Source organism: Chelonia mydas, chromosome 1, assembly GCF_015237465.2.
Source record: "Chelonia mydas isolate rCheMyd1 chromosome 1, rCheMyd1.pri.v2, whole genome shotgun sequence".
NCBI classification, from domain to species: Eukaryota; Metazoa; Chordata; order Testudines; family Cheloniidae; genus Chelonia; species Chelonia mydas.
In genome coordinates this window covers 205,560,782-205,581,867 of record NC_057849.1, presented here as the reverse complement: position 1 = coordinate 205,581,867, position 21,086 = coordinate 205,560,782, and the positions used below count along the sequence as shown (strand labels likewise).

The following is a 21,086-nucleotide window of genomic DNA, read 5'->3' as shown; positions in this document are numbered from 1 at the left end:
CCCATGTTTAAGAAAGATGAATTCAAACTGGAACAGGTACAGAGAAGGGCTACTAGGATGATCCGAGGAATGGAAAACCTGTCTTATGAAAGGAGACTCGAAGACCTTGGCTTGTTTAGCCTAACCAAAAGAAGGCTGAGAGGAGATATGATTGCTATCTATAAATATATCAGAGATATAAATACCACGGAGGGAGAAGAATTATTTAAGCTCAGTATCAATGTGGACACAAGAACGAATGGATATAAACTGGCCATCAGAAAGTTTAGACTTGAAATTAGACGAAGGTTTCTAACCATCAGAGGAGTGAAGTTCTGGAACAGCCTTCCAAGGGAAGTAGTGAGGGCAAAAGACATACCTGGCTTCAACACTAAACTTGGTAAGTTTATGGAGGAGATGATATGATGGGATAGCCTAATTTTGCCAATTAATTGATCTTCAACTATTAGCGGTAGATATGCCCAATGGCCTGTGATGGGATGTTAGATGGGGTGGGATCTGAGTTACTACAGAGAATTCTTTCCTGGGTGGCTGGCTGGTGAGTCTTGCCCACATGCTCAGGGTTTAGCTGATCGCCATATTTGGGGTTGGGAAAGAATTTTCCTCCAGGGCAGATTGGCAGAAGCCCTGGGGGTTTTTCACCTTCCTCTGCAGCGTGGGGCATGGGTCACCTGCTGGAGGATTCTCTGCACCTTGAAGTCTTTAAACCACGATTTGAGGACTTCAATAGTTCAGACATATGTTATGGGTTTGTTACCGGAGTTGGTGGGTGAGATTCTGTGGTCTGCGTTGTGCAGGAGGTCAGACTAGATGATCATAATGGTCCCTTGTGACCTTAAAATGTATGATTCTATGCTTACCAATAAAGCTATTTACCACTTAGATTCAGTGCTGATCTGCACCTTAAAAAGATAAGAATTATAGAGGATGTTCTGTCTCTGCATCATGTATTTACACAGGATGGACCATGTTTTAGAGGGAATCCCCAGATGTACTTATCTTCCTTGTGACATTCTATACCTTGAGGGAGTGTCCTGGAACCCCCATATTCCCCATTTGTATATAATCGTGATCTTACCTATAAAGCATGCCTTGTAAGGTATCAGGGGAAAGGTTATGATCTGCTGAAAGTCATTACTCTATCCATATATGTATATCATTAACACACATGAAGTTATGAGAATTGTGTTGTATGGTTCTCACTAAAACGGGGGTGGGCAAACTATCTGGCCCGCCAGCCGATTTAATCCGGCCCTTGAGTCCCCGCTTCAGCCAGGGGGTGGGGTCGGGGGTCGCTCGGCACGTGCATGCCACCACTCCACACGACTCCCGCAAGCAGCGGCATGTCCCCTGTCTGGCTCCTACATTTACGGGCAGCCAGGGGGCTCTGCGTACTGCCCTCGCCCCAAGCACCGCTCTCGCAGCTTCCACTGGCCAGGAACTGCAGATTTCCAGGAGCAGCTTGAGGTAAGTGCTGCCCGGAGCTTGAACCCCTGAGCCCACCCCCAACCCCAGCCCTGATCCCCCTCCTGCCCTCCAAACCCCTCGATCCCAGCCTGGAGCACCCTCCTGAACTGCACACCCCTCATCCCCAACCCCATCCCAGAGCCTGGACCCCCAGCCGGAGCCCTCACCCCCTCCTGCACCCCAAACCCAATTTTGTAAGCATTCATGGCCCGCCATACAATTTCCATACCCAGATGTAGCCCTCAGGTCAAAAAGCTAAAACATGCTGTAAGTTTGGGAATCAGCCAGATATTAGCTCCCCAGAGGCAACCACAAGGAAAGTAACCAACACCCTGGTGGAGTATCAATCAGCCCATCAACAACCATTGTCCAGCAAGGGAGCTACAATGTAATGGCTCGCCTGCATAAGGCCACACCAGGGGAATTGCTCAACCTTGCCTGGAGACTCAGCAACGGTTGGTGTATATCCACTTTCCATTGATGAAGCGGTGAAGCACTTAATAAATCTGCATTACTCGTCTTGAGCAGTGCAAGATGGTATATTCCTGAAATACAGTGCTGGGAGGATTTGGCTCTGGTGCCTTTCTCTGTATGATTCATGAGTGGCTCTGGGAGCATTCATGCAATCTAGCTAGGCATGGGGCTCCACATGTTGTTATGCTGAGTGATAACAGCACCTGGATGGGTTTTCTGCTGGTCACTAGCAAGGCATTGTGAGAGACAGCCCAGGCTGGAGAGAGTTCAGGGGGGCACAGTGGTCCCACAGGCCCTGTTACATTCCCAAAATGGTGCAAAGTTTAATTCACGTGGGGTTCACTTTTACAAAAGGATTTTAAACAGACATTGTCAACATAACACATTTAAAAAAGAAAAGTCCTTATCTACATTATTAACGCCAGGTGTAATTATTCAAAGAGGTTTTTTTAAGTACGATTTACATTTCATCCTGCCTGGACAGAGAGTCTAAAATGGTCAGTTTACTTTCTGGTTCTCACAGACGAGCACAGGGTTTGCACTGAGGCTAGACTTGCTGCAGAGAAATTTTGACAACGTTTTATTTTCATTAGAGGCCTAATCTACTATTTGCTTAGTTTAAATCCCAAGGGAGATATAATTGATAATTGATTATAATTGATAATATAATTATTATTTATGATCATATGGTTTATATTAGGAGTCTCGTTTCAATAATTATTGAATGATGTACTTTTCATGAAACAAATATAAAACACTTTTCATGGACATTTAAAAAAATCAGGAAAATATTTTTATTCATACTAAGGTTTGCAAAAGGTTTTAAAAAAAATTAGGACAAAAATAGCTGGTTCAGGGTCTCCTTCATTGAAATGACTGCTACTTATTCGTCTTCCTTTTGGGAGAATCACGAGGGAGCTAACTGCATGCTCTCTACATCAGGATATGGAGATCACAGCAGTGTTAGATTTCAATCATATCATGTTCCTGACGTCACACCTCTGCAGAACCGATACTCAGTCCTGTATACTTGTTTCTCGGTAGGCATACATTAGTGTACTTATAATTTCAGGATTGGCACTTACGAGACAGTCTCTGGTATATCATCTACTTTTTTGAAACGGCCTGCCCACAGCAGAACCTTCTTTTCCCAGTCTGAGGGCTTGTGTCCTGGCACTTTGAAGGTGGAATGCCCTATAGCAAATATGGAAGAGAAGATACAATATACAGAATAATCATAGCTTAATGAAACTGTCAGGGTGAGTAACACAAATCTGCAGGCATGAGCTCTGCTGTAACTAAAGAGGGAGCAGAAATATCACATGAGCGCTCCTAGAGAAGCTGTAAGGGCATGTGGAACTGAACCAAGTTTAAGGCGACAGAACTTTACCCAGGGCCCCATGTACTCCACAATTCTGAAGGCACAGAATGTGCCTCAGAACCCACAGCTTTCACAGAATCATTCCCCAGAATCAAAGTATTAATTTAAAAAAAAAATATTGTGGGGCTGGTTCTCCACTGCCTTGCAGCTTTTATCATAATTTACACCTGTAGAAAGTGTGTATTAGCTATGTTACAATAGGATAGTATTTCCTAAACCGCTGAGCATGAATCATAGAAGATTAGGGTTGGAAGAGACCTCGGGAGGTCAACTAGTCCAACCCCTCTGCTCAAAGCAGGGCCAACCCCAACTAAATCATCCCAGACAGGGCTTTGTCAAGCCAAAAACCTTTAAGGATGGAGATTCCACCACCTCCCTAGGTAACCCATTCCAGCGCTTCACCACCCTCCTTGTGAAATAGTTTTTCCTATTATTCAACCTAGACATCCCCCACTACAACCTGAGACCATTGCTCAGTGGTGTCATCTGCCACCACTGAGAACAGCTTAGCTCCATCCTCTTTGGAACCCCCCTTCGGGTAGTTGAAGGCTGCTGTCAAATCCCCCCCTCACTCTTCTCTTCTGCAGCCTAAATAAGCCCAGTTCCCTCAGCCTCTCCTCATAAGTCATGTGCCCCAGCCTCCTAATAATTTTTGTTGCCCTCTGCTGGACTCTCTCCAATTTGTTCACATCCTTTCTGTAGTTGTGGGGGGGAGCAAAACTGGGACACAATACTCCAGATGTGGCCTCACCAGTGCCGAATAGAAGGGAATAATCACTTCCCTCGATCTGCTGGCAATGCTCCTACTAATGCAGCCCATTATGCCATTAGCCTTTTTGGCAACAAGGGCACATGATTGACTCATGTCCAGCTTCTTGTCCACTGTAATCCCAAGTCCATTTCTGCAGAACTGCTGCTTAGCCAGTCGGTCCCCAGCCTGTAACAGTGCATGGAATTCTTCTGTCCTAAGTGTAGGACTCTGCACTTGCCCTTGTTGAACCTCATCAGATTTCTTTTAGCCCAATACTCCAATCTGGCTAGGTCACTCTGGACCCTATCCCTACCCTCCAGCGTATCTACCTCTCCCCACAGCTTAGTGCCATCTGCAAATTTGCTGAGGGTGCAATCCATCCCATCATCTGGATCTTTAATGAAGTTGTTGAACAAAACCAGCCCAAGGACAGACCCCTGGGGCACTCCGCTTGATACCAGCTGCCAACTAGGCATCGAGCCATTGATCACTACCTGTTGAGCCCGACCATCTAGCCAGTAGAAATATCCACCTTATAGTCCATTCATCCACTCCATACTTTTTTAACTTGCTGGCAAGAATACTGTGGGAGACCGTATCAAAAGCTTTGCTAAAGTCAAGATATATCATGTTCACCGCTTTCCCCATATTCACAGAGCCAGTTATCTCATCATAGAAGGCAATCAGGTTGGGCAGGCATGCCTTGCCCTTGGTGAATCCATGTTGAAGGACTAGCTCCAGAGATTCAACTTTCATTAAAATAAAAGTAAGTCTCCAGTTGCTATGGTTGAGAAGAAAACCTTTTAAAATGTGATTCAAATGTAGCCACTGCAGAAAAGTCAGCCTCAGTTTGTAGAGAACCTCAGACGTGAACCGCTTTACTCGTTTTAACGGGTGCTCACATGCCAATGACAACAATTTAGAAGCCAACATTTGGTTAACTATTTCACTGTTTTTCCAAACATGTAAGGAGAGGAAGTATGTTCTGAACGGCCTACCAATGTTTTCAATTTAGCAACATATGGTGGGAGTGAAGAGGATGAGATTGGTTACGTTCTCCTGAAGGTAGGCTCAGCTTTCAAGAGTCTGAGAAATACTGCACTACTGTAACATACTGGCTAAGTGTCATGTACCACCATTCTAACCTGGTGGCATTTCACATCTACTTTGCACAGCTAGAAATTACTACAAAAGAACGTGAAAAAGTAGAAAATAGGTCTTATGTTTCTAGCCCTCACATTTGTGAGGACAACCTTGGAAACATGAACCAGGAATAACTAATGCCTTTTGTCATCCTTTGTCAGCAAGCAGCCACAAAATATTACCTAAGACCTGTGAGCTGCCCACGTTTATCTCAATGAGTTGCTAACTATGAAACCTAAATATAAACTATTTTATCACCAACAATGTCACTGCTAATCATTGTAACAAGAACATTAGAGGGATGGAAACATACCACAGCTACGAACTACCCAAGGTGGATTAACAATTTTTTAAATGATTATTTAAATTGAATTTTTTAAAATGTAAATTAAATAAAGTTTATAAAAAAGTAACCTATTTAAAATTAACATAAGTTGCCAATTTCAGATTTAAGGTTTAAACTTATTATAATCTATTACAATTATTTGAAGTAGCTACCAAAACATTAAGCAGTACATGTTTGCTGCCGAAGTTTTAAAGTCAGCCCATTGAACTAGTGTGGAACTCAATGCCTAAGCAGCGGGAAACAGAGTTTGTTGAAGTGCTAACCCAGCTTTTGAGAGCAATAACCTCTTCTGCAGGAGCAGTGAGAATATTTTCATTTCACTCAACTAGTTCAGTTCAATGATTAGTTCATTCAAAGGTAAGAAACAAGTTGAGAGATGAAAAAGCAGGAAAGCTCGTTTTTCCTCTTCCAATCTTTGAATAAAAACTAGGTGTGAGGATGAAATCTACTAGTTTTAAAATCTCAAAGGACATGGTGACCAGAAACAAATTAGTTCAATTTACTAACTATAGATAAAATTATCTACCTATCTAAACTATGTAATAGATTTACTGAACATTTAAGTAAAAAAACCAAAACAAAACCAAAAAAAGCATTCCATGTCCTGGAAACCTAAGAAAAAAAAGTTTAAGGTAGTCTTTTAGTTATTAAATAAAAGGTAAAATGATGTTTTGTGCATTTTAACTGAATCTGAATTTCCATCCAAACAGAGCTTGACATAGAATCACAAATAAAAATTAACCTAATAAATAAGAAATGTAACATAAAAAAAAGTTAAAATTAAAAATTAAACAAACAGAAGTTAAGCTAATTGCTTAAATAAATGTGAACAGCTCTAGTGTAGCCTCCTGACTAACAAAAAGAAGCACCAAATGTAATGCAAAGAGTAGATCTGGTTGCAAATCAGCATGTTGTAATGGTTACCAACCAATAAGAATCAACATTTCATTAGGGAAATATGTTAATGCAATGTTAAAAAATGTTAATGCAAAACATGATTAAAATTTATTATTTCAATCAGGTTTTCTGCTTGGTGATTTAAATCATGATTAAGATTGGTGATTTAAATTGCTTTGATCTAAATCAATCCATCCTGAAACTCACTCTCTCTTGTCTTAGGAGGATATTTAATATTGATATCAGCAGCTATACTGATTATTTTTGTATTTAATTAAAATCCTCATTTTAAAAATGTTAAATGAAACTGCTACAGAATTTCCTGTCTGCGTCACAGTTTGCGATGGAGCATAAGCCTTTATCTTACCTGGCGATGTAAAGAGCTCTTCTTAAGAATACTGTAGGTCTCAGGACCATATGCCAAACCAGTGAAGTTGACGAGAACTTTGTCGTTGACTTCAATGGGCACAGGATCAGACCCTCAATGCCTCTCTCTTCCAAACTCATTCTCCCGGTCCATACACAAGCAAAGGGGGGCAATTTACGCTTTGTTTTCAACACAAATGTGGCTAATGCCTCATATTTAAGAATGCTTTTTTACTAGGGCTGTCAATTAATCGCAGTTAATTCACGCGATTAACTAAAAAAAAATTAATCGTGATTAATCGCACTGCTAAACAATAGAATACCAATTGAAATGTATTAAATATTTTTGGATATTTTTCTACATTTTCAAATATATTGATTTCCGATACAACATAAAATACAAAGTGTACAGTGCACATTTTTATTACGAATATTTGCACATTTTTATTACGAATATTTGCACTGTAAAAATGATAAATAGTATTTTTCAATTCACGTCATATAAATACTGTGGTGCAATCTCTTTATCGTGAAAGTGCAACTTACAAATGTAGTTTTTTTGTTACATAACTGCACTCAAAAACAAAACTAAGTCCACTCAGTCCTACTTCTTGTTCAGCCAATTGCTAAGACAAACAAGTTTGTTTACATTTACAGGACATAATGCTGCCTGCCTCTTACTGTGTCACCTGAAAGTGAGAACAGGCGTTTGCATGGCACTTTTGTAGCTGGCACTGCAAGGTATTTACGTGCCAGATATGCTAAACATTCGTATGCCCCTGCATGCTTCGGCCACCATTCCAGAGGACACGCTTCCATGCTGATGACGCATGTTTTTTTTTTTTTTTTTTTAAAAGTGTTAATTAAATTTGTGATTGAATTCGCTGGTGGAGAACGGTATGTCTCCTGCTCTGTTTTACCCGCATTCTGCCATATATTTCATGTTATAGCAGTCTCGGATGATGACCCAGCATATGTTGTTCGTTTTAAGAACACTTTCACTGCAGATTTGACAAAACGCAAAGAAGATACCAATGTGAGATTTCTAAAGATAGCTACAGCACTTGACCCAAGGTTTAAGAATCTGAAGTACCTTCCAAAATCTGAGAGGGACGAGGTGTGGAGCATGCTTTCAGAAGTCTTAAAAGAGCAACAGTCTGATGCGGAAATGACAGAATTGAACCACCAAAAGAGAAAATTAACCTTCTGCTGGTGGCATCTGACTCAGATGATGAAAATGAACATGTGTTAGTCCGCACTGTTTTGGTTCGTTATCGAACAGAACCCGTCATTGGCATGGATGCATGTCCTCTGGAAGGGTGGTTGAAGCATGAAGGGACATATGAATTTTTAGTGCATCTGGCACATAAATATCTTGTGACACCGGCTACAACAGTGGCATGCAAACACCTATTGTCACTTTCAGGTGACACTGTAAACAAGAAGTCGGCAGCAAATGTAAACAAACTTGTTTGTCTGAGCGATTGGCTGAACAAGAAGTAGGACTGAATGGACCTGTAGGCTCTAAAGTTTTACATTGTTTTATTTTTGAGTGCAGTTATTTTTTGTACATAATTCTACATTTGTAAGTTCAACTTTCATGATAAAGAGACTGCACTACAGTACTTGTATAAAGTGAATTGGAAAATACTATTTCTTTTGTTTTTTACTGTGCAAATATCTGTAATAAAAACTATATAAAGTGAGCACTGTACACTTTGTATTCTGTGTAGTAACTGAAATAAATATATTAGAAAATGTAGAAAACATCCAAAGATATTTAAATAAATGGCATTGTATTAATAGTGCGATTAATCACACAATTAATTTTTTTAATCACTTGACAGGCCTACTTTTTACCCATTGGCACCGACAGTCAAACCAATAATTGGTCTGTTACACAGAGGGTCCGGTATAGATTATCACTGTTCATTCTAATCTTAAAGATAAAATCGGATACCAGACCTATCACTGACTTGAAAGGAAAAGGAATCCCGTCTCAAAGGATGAACTAGGTCAGTGGCAAACTCAAAATGATCCTGCAGTGCAGAGGCAGCATACTTCTAGTGGATCACTGCCCTGCTGTGGGAAGGGCTCTGCTAAGGAATTCTCAACACTATCACAACACTCACAAATATAAAAACAGACTGATTGTGGGAAGGAAGTGATTAGTTACAGAATGCAACTGGGAGATTCTGAATGCATAAACTATCAAACAAGAACTTCTCTTAACCTACTAAGAAAAGAAGGCTGTCCCTAAAAAGAAAAAGCTTTCCTTTGATTAGTAATACAGACAGTCTTGGATTTGACATCTAAGTTCTGTCTTTTGAGTGAGAGAGAAAACTTAAGTCCTTTTCAAAAGAGCAGAGCCTTGTATTTGACTAAATTCTTACTCAGGACATTCTGGCTACCTAAATACCTGCTAAAGTTTTCATTGTGCAAGAAATTTTTCACTTTCTGAACCAACTTGTTGGCTGACATTGCTATGCGCTTTTGAACTACCATGTTCCTTCCCAGAGATAGCTCCATTTCAGAGTGATAATGATCCCTATGTATAGTCCGTACGCTTGGTTGACAAAAACCATATTGTGAAGAGTATGCTTTAGAATGAATGTGCTATATATACGTAAGACGTTTGATCTATGTTCTTGATTTAATGATTATTTAGCAGTTCTTTACACTTGTTCCTCAGCCTGGTAGCTACTCTAATAGTAACACTGATACCTTTGAATCTCAGAGCAAAAAGCTTACCCCCTACTTCAGGCTTTTGTTTGCTCCCCTCCTGTGATTTACTGCAAAAACCTCTCTTGATCTTCAGATCCATTCGTTTAGTTGGTCTCAGAATTGAGGGAACATTCCTTTCCAGCATCTTAGTAGCTCTGCCTAGAAATCAGAAGAAAGGGGCGGTAATGGGCTGAACAGAATCCAAAAGGTAACTCAAAAATTTTCAAAGCAATCCGAGTAACCATGCAGATTTTAGAGTACTTAGAAGAGTTGAGCTTTAAACAGAAAACTGTTCTAAACTTTAATTACAGTAGACCTGGTTATCCATTACATTGAGATAAATTTTTTTAAAATATATGAACACATATGCAAGCACGTGTTTATACGAGGAAATTAGAAAAAAGTAAAAACCTAATGCGTAAGGTGGGACAGACCTCTGGACTTATAACAGAGACTGACAGAAAAAAAGAAAGTTTGATATCTCAACACTTCACCTGATCTTGACCATACTCTTCCATGCTGCAGTTTTATGTAAGCACTTTCCTAAACACTGACCCTGTAGGTATCATGATTACACGCCGTTAGTGCTTTCAGATGCCTCACTTTCAATCCAGGCAATGCCACTTAAAGGAAGTGCACCAGGTTTTCACCAGGCTTGTCATACTCCAAAACTAAGGGTATGTCTACACTACGGAATTAGGTCAAATTTATAGAAGTCCATTTTTTAGGAAGTGATTTTATACAGTCGATTGTGTGTGTCCCCACTAAGCGCATTAAGTCGGCGGGGTGCGTCCACAGTACCATGGCTAGCGTCGACTTTTGGAGGGTTGCACTGTGGGTAGCTATTCCACAGTTCCCACAGTCGCTGCCGCCCATTGAAATTCTGGGTTAAGCTCCCAATGCCTGATAGGGCAAAAACATTGTCGCGGGTGGTTTTGGGTATATGTCGTCAGTCGCCCCTCCCTCCGTGAAAGCAACGGCAGACAATCGTTTCACGCCTTTTCTCCGTGCGGATGCCATACTGCTTTCAGCAGACGGTGCAGTAGGACTGCTAACCGTCGTCATCGAACCACCGCTTCCGCTGCAACTCTGCTCTCCTGGTGCCATGAATTCACCTCGCAGCTCCTCTATATGACTGTTGCCATCCACCGCTTCCGCTGCAACTCTGCTCTCCTGCTCTTGTCTCGCCATACCACGGCAAGCGTGCAGCCCGCTCAGCTCACCAACACCGCTGCTGTTGTGTCCTGGTGCTGCTGGCAGCAGACGGTGCAGTAGGTCTGCAAAACTGGTCATCCAATCACCACTTCCTCTCCAACTCTGCTCTCCTACTTGTTGTCTCGATAGTGAATTTCTCCATGTTGGCTGTCATGGGCTCCCACTTCCGCTGCAACTCTGCTCTCCTGAATCCACCTCACAGGTCCTCTCGTCGTTCTCTATAAATATCTATTCTCGTGGCATCTGTCGTCAGCCACCGCTTCCACTGCAACTCTGCTCTCTTGCAGACGCCATATCACGGCAAGCATGGAGCTCGCTCAGATCACCGCGGCAGTTATGAGCATTGTAAACATCTCGCGCATTATCCTGCAGTATGTTCAGAACCAGAACCTGCAAAGGCAGGCAAGGAGGCGACAGCAGCAGAGTGACAAGAGTGATGAGGACATGGACACAGACTTCTCTCAAAGTACGGGTCCCCGACAATTTGGACATCCTGGTGGCAATGGGGCAGGCTCATGCCATGGAACGCTGATTCTGGGCCCAGGAGACAAGCACAGACTGGTGGGACCACATAGTGTTGCAGGTCTGGGATGATTCCCAATGGCTGCGAAACTTTCGCATGCGTAAGGGCACTTTCATGGAACTTTGTGACTTGCTTTCCCCTGAGGTGCAAGAATACCAAGATGAGAGCAGCCCTCACAGTTCACAGGTCAGTGGCAATAGCCCTGTGGAAGCTTGCAATGCCAGACAGCTTCCGGTCAGTTGGGAATCAATTTGGAGTGGGCAAATCTACTGTGGGGGCTGCTGTGATCCAAGTAGCCAACGCAATCACTGAGCTGCTGCTATCAAGGGTAGTGACTCTGGGAAATGTATAAGTCATAGTGGATGGCTTTGCTGCAATGGGATTCTAACTGTGGTGGGCGATAGACGGAACACATATCCTTATCTTGGGACTGGACCACCTTGGCAACCAGTACATAAACCGCAAGGGGTACTTTTCAATGGTGCTGCAAGCACTGGTGGATCACAAGGGACGTTTCACCAACATCAACATGGGATGGCCAGGAAAGGTACATGACTATCGCATCTTCAGGAACTCTGGTCTGTCTGGACAGCTGCAGCAAGGGACTTACTTTCCAGACCAGAAAATAACCATTGGGGAAGTTGAAATGCCAATAGTTATCCTTGGGGACCCAACATACCCCTTAATGCCATGGCTCATGAAGCCATACAGAGGCACCCTGGACAGTAGTCAGCAGCTGTTCAACTATAGGCTGAGCAAGTGCAGAATGGTGGTAGAATGTGCATTTGGACATTTAAAAGTGCGCTGGCAAAGTTTACTGACTTGGTTAGACCTCAGCGAAACCAATATTCCCATTGTTATTACTGCTTGCTGTGTGCGCCACAATATCTGTGAGAGTAAGGGGGAGACATTTATGGCAGGGTGGGAGGTTGAGGCAAATCGCCTCGCTGCTGACTATGCACAGCCAGACACCAGGGCGATAAGAAGAGCACAGCAGGGTGCGCTGCGCATCAGAGAAGCTTTGAAAACTGGCCAGGCTATGGTGTGACAGTTCTGTTTGTTTCTCCTTGATCAAAACCCGCCCCCTTGGTTCACTCTACTTCCCTGTAAGCCAACTGACCTTCCGCCTTCGATCACTGCTTGCAGAGGCAATAAAATAATTGTTGTTTCAAATTCATGCATTATTAATTTGTCACACAAATAGGGGGATAACTGCCAAGGTAGCCTGGGAGGGGTGGGGGAGGATGGAAGCACCAGGTGGGGTGCTAGAGGAGGGAAGGACAAGGCCACACTGCACTTCAAAACTTATTGAATGCCAGCCTTCTGTTGCTTGGACAGTCCTCTGGGGTGAAGTGCTTGGGTGCCCGGAGGGCTTCCCCCCCGCGTTCTTGGGGGTCTGGGTGAGGAGGCTATGGAACTTGTGGGAGGAGGGCAGGTAGTTACATAGGGGCTGCAGCTGTGGTCTGTGCTCCTGCTGCCTTTCCTGCAGCTCAGCCATATGCCACAGCATATCAGTTTGATCCTCCAGTAGGCTCAGCATTGCATCCTACTTCCTCTCATCACGCTGCCACCACCTCTCCTCTTGTTCCCGCCTCCTGTCCTCGCGTTCATTTTGTGCTTTCCTGGACTCTGACATTGCTTGCCTCCACGCATTTTGCTGAGCTCTTTCAATGCGGAAGGACTGCATGAGCTCAGAGAGCATTTCATCTCGAGTGCGTTTTTTTTCGCCTTATCTGTGCTAGCCTCTGGGACGGAGATGATAGGGGGAGTGTTCAAACATTTGAGCTGCATACAGTTCTAGGGGTGCTCCTACCACTGCCCCACCCCTGTACGTGTACTCCTGCAAGGGGGGAGTCTCATGCAACAGGGATGACGACTTAGGGGACGAGGAAGATGAGGAGGAGGGTGAAACTGTTCTCCCAGACAGCCAAGAACTGTTTATCATCCTGGATCCAATACCCTCCCAACCCTCCCAAGGCGGGCTCCCAGACCTTGAAGGCGGAGAAGGCACCTCTGGTTTGTAAAATTTGTAGATTTTCCTTTGTAAATATAATACATGGTTTAAAAGCAAGCGTCTTTAATGATTAATTTGCCCTGAAGACTTGGGATGCATTCGCGGCCAGTACAGCTACTGGAAAAGTCTGTTAACGTGTCTGGGGATGGAGCGGAAATCCTCCAGGGACATCTCAATGAAGCTCTTCTGGAGGTACTCCCAAAGCCTTTGCAAAAGGTTTCTGGGTAGGGCAGCCTTATTCCGTCCTCCATGTAGGACACTTTACCACGCCAGGCCAGTAGCACATAGTCTGGAATCATTTCATAACAAAGCATGGCAGCATATGGTCCCGGTGTTCGCTTGCATTCAAGCAACATCTGTTCTTTATCTCTCTGTGTTATCCTCAGAAGAGTGATATTATTCATGGTCACCTGGTTGAAATAGCGGAATTTAATTAAGGAGACATTCAGAGCTGGCCGTTCGCCTGTGGCTGAAAAGAAATCCTCCCTGCTGTTAGCCACACAGTGGGGGGAGGGGTGAAGCGATCATCCAGAGAATTGGGGGGGGGGGGGGTCTGGGGGGGGGGGGTTAAGCTGTGCTGCACGTTAACCCGAAAACTGCAGCCCCTCCTTTTAAATGGTCAACCCATTTTAAATGGCCAACCCAATGGGTGCTTGGTATGGGAAATGAGGGCGCTGCTGTTTGAAAACATTCCCACATGTTATGAAGGTTAAAGAAGCCAAAAGACTGTGGCTTACCACGGCTGCCTGCAAGCTGAATTCTGTTGCCTGGCCCTGCGTGTATGATCTCTCACACCAAACTGCAGGCCCTCAATATAAGAGGCAAAATGCGACCTTGTACCGAAACCACATGTACTATATAATGCTAACAGCTTGGTTCACCGTGAAAGAGTCTACCCATTGTTCTCTAAAATGTGTCTTTTTAAACACTTTTCAGTTATACTCCCCCCCCCCCCCTTTTTGTCTCATCTCCCTCTTTGAATACAAGTGAAGTGGCTTTCCCCCTCCCGCCCCCGGAATGCTTGTGGGATGATTGGGCTGGTTGAACAGCTGGAAGATCAGAAGAGCTCCCAGGTAGACAAGGTGTCTGGCACTCTAATTAGGCAGCAGTCACACACCTAATGCACCGACCCTGCGTGGACACTGGCCGAGGTGGAGTGTGACCAACCAGATGCGGCCAAGTCATCTGTAGTCGCAGGCCATGAGGAGCAGGTCCTTAAAAGGGGAAGGGGCCATGTGCTCAGGAGTGCACTCACAAGCTTGTATCTCCCATGAAGGCCCTTCGCCTGGACTGTCTGGCCACTGGTTCGCTGCATTGCATTCCATCGTGCCTCGGGAAGACTTACCTTCATCACACCATCCATCTCTGCGCTGTGGGACACTTACCTTGAAGAATCCTGACATCTCCAGTGCTGTGCCTGTCCTGGGAGCGTGAGTATGCGAGTGTGACCCCCCTACCGCCGCAACAGCGGCATCATAATAAAACAATATAAATGTAACCCTGGGTTGGTTTCCAGGGAAATTGAGGTAACAGAGAGTGCTGTCCAGAGCCGTCACAATGGAGCACTCTGGGATAGCTCCCGGAGGCCAATACTGTCGAATTGCATTCACACTACCCAAACTCGACCCGGCGATGTCCATTTCAGCGCTTATCCCCTCGTTGGGGAGGAGTACAAAAATTGATTTTAAGAGACCTTTAAGTCAACAAAAATGGCTTCATTGTGTGGACGGATGCAGGGTTAAAAGGATCTAACGCTGCTAAATTCGACCTAAACTCGTAGCGTAGACCAGGGCCAAGTCAGAAACTTGAGGCAGAGGTAGCAATAGGAAAGCAGAAGTTTACAGTATTGAGACAGCTGCCTTATTGTGTAACAGAAGAAAATTCACATCTACAAAAAATAGGAATTATTTTGGGGAAGTTCTATGGCCTGTGCTATACAGAAGGTCAGAGCAGATGATCACAGTGGTTGCTTCCAGCCTTAGAATCTATAAACTGTTAGAAAAGTTATAATGGAGGAAAATTCAGGCACTAAAAATCCGTTGCAAGGGCACCTTTAAAAAAAAAAGTTAGGCTTAGTCCCTTTTTACTCCTTATGCTGGATTAGCAAATAGGGTTTTTTCCCCAGTTTTTTATTTTAAACCTTAGAATTACCTGGAATGTTAAGTCTAAACTTCCCTGGTTTTGCTGTAAGATCTCTGGGAGAACTCGGGAGTGTTTATTGTGACTCCTTAAGTAAAAGGGTAAGGGTGCTGATTCTTTAAAAAAGGCTTTGTTGACCCAAAATGTTAGTCACTAAAGTTAAACAAGTGTTAAGGGGGAGGAAGAAGAAACCAAACCCCCTCCAAAAATTTAAGTGTAACCATCAAAAAATATAAGGCAGCATAACTTTCATTCTCTTGGCTCTTGTGATGTCTTGGCTCTTTCACTAGTCCTCTAGACATAACCCCTTCCAGCCATGACAGAACCTGAACATCTAAATGTTAAAAAACAAGCAGAAAAAACCCTCAAAACTTTAAAAACAAAACAAAACAAAAAAAAAAAAACACAACAAAACCTTTGAAGCCTTCATAAAGAAGCAAAAAAGGACATAAAGGACTTGCAAAGAAGGAATGGGTTTAAGGCCAATGTGCCTGGAATTTTAGCTCACATTGCTGTACTCTAGGAGATAGGACATGCCACCCTGTTCAGTGTTGCCAAGCCTCACAGTATTTGGTATTTTTCTTAAAACCCCAACATGTGGAGTCATGTGATTACATGAAATCTCAGCTTTCACATAAAAAAGGTAAATTTTTAGCCCTGGTGGTTACAGAGAGCTTGAAAATTATGACCCAAGTATACCCTGAAAGTTCAAAAACTAGAAAGCAAATAAGAAACCAAAATGTATTTTCATCTCATGATTTTAAGTAAATCTCATTATTTCTGAGGGTTAATTCTTAATTTATTGAATGCTTTGGTTTGACAATATTGCGTTTGAACAAAGCAGAAATGAAAGCTGCAGTAACATTAACTCTCTAGCTTTTGATCTTTAAAGTATGCAATCACAGCGTGAAATTTGTGTATTGTTGTTCGGAAACTTTAGTGAAGGTCCTATAGATAAAAGCTTCATACACTGGGGAGGAAGAATAGTCTTGTGGTTAAGGCACTGGACTAGGACTTAGATGTGAGAATATGACTGGGCGCAAAACCCATTTCAGTTTAAGCCTGATGCCATGGATTTGCCAGCAACTGAAACTGAACAGCTCATTGAAATTTCCTGTGATCAAACTTATGCCCAACTTTCTCTCCCCTAGTTCTGGTTCACTGCCAAGAATGAATATCCTGCACTCTCAACATGCAGCAACATGCGCCTTGATACTGACAGTGCCATTTGCCAGCACAAATTTGTGTGAAGCTGAATTCAGCACACTTCTGTCCATCAAGTTTTGGTATCAATCTACCATTGGTGTCACATCGGAGATTAGATGTGCAATTTCTATCACACGGCTGGACTTCAAGAAGCTATGTCGCAATACGCAAGTGCATGTGTCACATTAGAGGGCACTAAACATACTTAATGTGTTAATTTGTTGGTAACTAAGTTGTTTTGTTGCTGCCTGGGGTTACAGGAAACAGTAGGGCAGGTCTGTGCCAGGAAATTAGGTCAGTATAACTTCCTTGCTCATGGGTGTGAAAAATCCATATCTGAGTGACACAGTTAAACCTACCTAACCCTTGACGTAGACAGCACTAGGTTAACGGGAGAATTCTCCTGTGGACCTAGCTGCCCTCTCTCAGAGAGGTGAAATACCTACACCTACAGGTGAAACCTTCCTATCTTTAAATGTAGCGTCTTCCCTGCAGGGATGCAACTGTGCTGCTGCAGTGTTTTAAATATAGGCAACCCCATTTTGCAACTAAGGGCTTATGCAGCCAAAAAGTTAGGGACCCCGATCTATGCCACAAATCAAGAGAATAATAAGCTGTTAGTAGGATGATCTTTTGTTGCAGTCATCAAAATAGGAGGACTGGTGAAAAAGATGAATAGATTTTTACCTCTGAAGAATGCAGGTCACATTTTCACTTCCTGTCCTTTTCATTAACCACATTGAGATTTTAAATGTTACACTGAAGCACACACTACAAAATATTTTATTACTAGCAGGAAAGTTTTAAAAATTACTATTAATTAATTCCAGGGTTTCACCACTTCCCATGACTGAGATTTAGGGCAGGTCTAACATTATTTGACACTTTAGAAGTGGCTAGGGACAATGGGCCAGGGAGTCAGAATCTGGGGTAGGGCAGGGTGGGGGAGGAAGTGGTGCAACATTTGCTAGACAAAAAGAAAAGGAGTACTTGTGGCACCTTAGAGACTAACCAATTTATCTGAGCATAAGCTTTCGTGAGCTAGAGCTCACTTCATCGGATGCATACTGTGTTAGACAGTATGCATCCGATGAAGTGAGCTCTAGCTCACGAAAGCTTATGCTCAAATAAACTGGTTAGTCTCTAAGGTGCCACAAGTCCTCCTTTTCTATTTGCTAGACTATGCATCAAGGAAACAAATTAAGGAAGAGCGGTGAAACCCCATGGAATGAAGCTAGATAGAGAAGATGAAAGGGACGTTACTTGTCTCCACCACTCTCTGATCTGAAGTAGACTTGGCAAAGTTGGCTTTTCAGACCCTAGTTCAAGGGAGCCCCCGTCCTGACTAGAACATGGGCCCATGAAGTCTGAACGCCTGAACCTGAGTTTGACAGGCGCAGTGAGGCAATGACGACTGGAACTAAGAGAGCAATCTGCGGTCTCGAGCCCGGCTTTCCCCGCACGCCCAAGAGCCACGCGCTGGTCCCACCGCCCGCCGAGGCCCCCGCGCTGCACGTGCCGCTCCCCCACGCCACCGCACGGCTCCCCACCGGATCAGCTTGCTGCCCCCCTTCGCCGCCCGCCGTCACTCACCGGCGGCGGCGGCCCACATGGCGCTGGCTCCGGGCGCGTCCAACCTCCGTCCCCGCGGGGTCGAGTCTCTCGGGCGGTGCCAGGCTGGGGCGGAGCCTCTCGCACGTCACTACCCAGCCGCGACTCCGAGCGACGGGCCGCGGGAAGGGTCAGCCCGCGCCGAGCCCCTCCGGGGCCGCTCTGCGGCTCTGCGCCCGCTGAGCGAGCATGCGCCGTAGCAGCCCTGGCGCGGCCCGCCCCCGTGCGGGGCGGAGTCTGAGCTGGGGGCGCGGTGGGAGCGCAGGGGAGTCAAGCCGCTGGAGGCGGAGGCCGGACAGGGGCCAAATCGGGTGCAGGGAGGAGGAGTAGTGTTGCCCACTGCCTCACCACACCTACCCAAATACCCTTCCCCGCCCCTTCCCCTAGGCCCCGCCCCTTCCCCTAGGCCCCGCCCCACTCGCTCCATTGCCCCGCCTTCTGTCACTTGCTCTCCCTCCCCCACCCTCACTCACTTTCACCAGGCTGGGGGGTGAGGGGTGCAGGCCCTGGGAGGGAGTTTGGATATGGGAGGGAGTTTGGTGTGGGCTCCGGCCAGGAAGCGTTTACCTCCGGCGGCTCCCGGGCAGCGGCGCAGCAGGGCTAAGTCCGGCTCCCTGCCTGCCCTGGCCCCACACCGCTCCCAGAAGCAGCCGGCATGTCCCTGCTGCCCCGGGGAGCGGGAGGATGACTCCGTGCGCTGCCTGTGCCCACAAGCAGCGCCCCCGCAGCTCCCATTGGCCTCACTTCCCAGCCAATGGGAGCTGTGGAGTCAGCACTCGGGGCGGGGGCAGTGCGCTGAGACCCCCTGACCCCGTCCCAGGGGCCGCAGGGACATGCTGGGGGCTTCTGGGAGTGGCGTAGGGCCAGGGCAGGTAGGGACCCTGACTTAGCTCTGCTGCGTCACTGGACTTATAGCAACCTAAAATCTCCCAGTCTGGCTTCGGTGGCCTCCAGGAGATAGGGCCTGATTCTGTGAGACTTTTGGCGAACCCCGGGAGGGTTGGCAATCCTAGGAAGGAGCTGGGAGAGAGGCGGCGGTAGTGGCAGAGGGGATAAAACTTTCCACAGGTGGGGTGAACCATTGTCAGGGGAGCTGAGAGCCTTTGAACCAAACTGTAAACCCTGTATATGGTGATGGTACAATGTGTTGGGTCACAGAGACCCCCTTGGTACTGTTATCTGATGTGCTGAAACTACCTCTGAGCCTGTTTTCCCTGTCAGCTTGGGACTCCAGAACCCTGCCTTTTTCAGCCAGACACGCTAGTCTGCTGCAACACAGACCCAGGTCTGGTCCACGCCCCCCAAAGCTGCAGTCTAAACAAAAAATGCTCAGCAAGTACTCCTGTCTCCAACACCCAGACACCCAGTTCCCAATGGGATCCAAACCCCAAATAAATCCATTTTACTCTGTGTAAAGTTTATACAGGGTAAACTCATAAATTGTCAGCCCTCTATAACACTGATAGAGAAATATGCACAGCTGTTTCCTCCCCCAGGTATTAATCACTTACTCTGGGTTTACTAATAAACAAAAGTGATTTTATTACATATAAAAAGTAGGATTTAAGTGGTTTCAAGTAATAACAGACAGAACAAAGTAAGTTACCAAGCAAAATAAAACAAAACATGCAAGCCTAAGCCTAATACATTTAAGAAACTGAATACAGGTAAATCTCACCCTCAGAGATGTTCCAATAAGCTTCTTTCACAGACTAGACTCCTGCTTAGTCTGGGCCCAAACTTTTCCCCGGTACAGTTCTTGTTAGTTCCAGCTCAGGTGGTAACTCGGGGATTTTTCATGACTGGCAGCCCTCTTTGTTGTGTTCCACCCCCTTTTTATAGCTTTGGCACAAGGCAGGAATCTTTTGTCTCTCTGGGTCCCCAACCCTCCTTCTAAATGGAAAAGCACCAGGTATAAGGTGGATTCCAGTTCAGGTGACATGATCACATGTCCTGTGAGACCCCAGGCCTCCATTCTTTCCAGCCTGACTCACAAGAACACAGGAAGGCTGACAAGTAAACAGAGCCATTTACAACCAATTGTCCTAGTTAATGGGAGCTATCAAGATTCCAAGCCACCATTGATGGCCCACACTTTGCATAGTTACAGTAGGACTTCAGAGTTATACTTCATATTTCTAGCTTCAGATACAAGAATGATACATTCATAAAAATGGGATGAACACACTCAGTAAATTAGAAGCTTTGTAATGGTACCTTACAAGAGACCTTTTGCATAAAGCATATTCCAGTTACATTATATTTACACTCATAAGCATATTTCCTTAAAAAATATGGAGTGCAACATCACAGGTGGGAACCACTTCAAGCCAGGGGGTGCGGTAGCACCCCTAGTTCCAGCCCTTTGGCTATAGGTACTGGTTACAGAAACAGCGTGCAGGTGGCAGAGGGACTTTGATTTCCCCCCTCTCAGGAGGGTACATCTCAGCATCTGCTTTCCAGGGCTGGGTTTGTAAATGCACCATGTCCTGGTTTTCTTCACTATCTGAAATGAGAGATTGTGCTGGTAATAGAGATGGAATTTGGTGAGATATTTTACATGCACCTCCTACAAAAGTATATAATTGCCATAAGTGGTTTTTGCATCTGCGGACCATTTTCTGGATAGTGGATTGCATGCGTATACAACTGCGCAGGTCTCCTGGTGGCACCTGTCCCATGGCATCTGGCTCAGGCAGCCCGGGGGAGGGGCAGGGCATACAGTGCACTCAGGGCCAGCGGCCAGCAGCAAGTGGCTGGGGCTGGGGTGGAGGCCAGGGTTGGGGCTGTCTAGCACCGGCTCACTGTGCTGCTTCCTATCCAGCGGCT

General features: G+C 45.0%; 1 protein-coding gene across 3 annotated transcripts in view; it reads right to left on the bottom strand.

The window, feature by feature from the left end:
* Positions 1–18,456, bottom strand: part of FAM162A (family with sequence similarity 162 member A) — a 33,281-nt gene extending 14,825 nt beyond the window's left edge. The window contains exons 1-3 of one of the 3 annotated variants that reach the window (XM_037910430.2): positions 18,240–18,456; positions 9,577–9,708; positions 3,027–3,135 (exon numbers count right to left, since the gene is read on the bottom strand). In XM_037910430.2, coding sequence (XP_037766358.1) covers positions 3,027–3,135; positions 9,577–9,708; positions 18,240–18,258 — 260 coding nt within the window. In that variant the 5' untranslated portion in view covers positions 18,259–18,456. Of the gene's footprint in view, positions 1–3,026; positions 3,136–9,576; positions 9,728–18,239 lie in introns of those variants that run through there. The other 2 variants (XM_037910437.2, XM_043552240.1) reach the window with 2 other exon arrangements.
* Between the last annotated feature and the right edge of the window lie 2,630 nt (positions 18,457–21,086).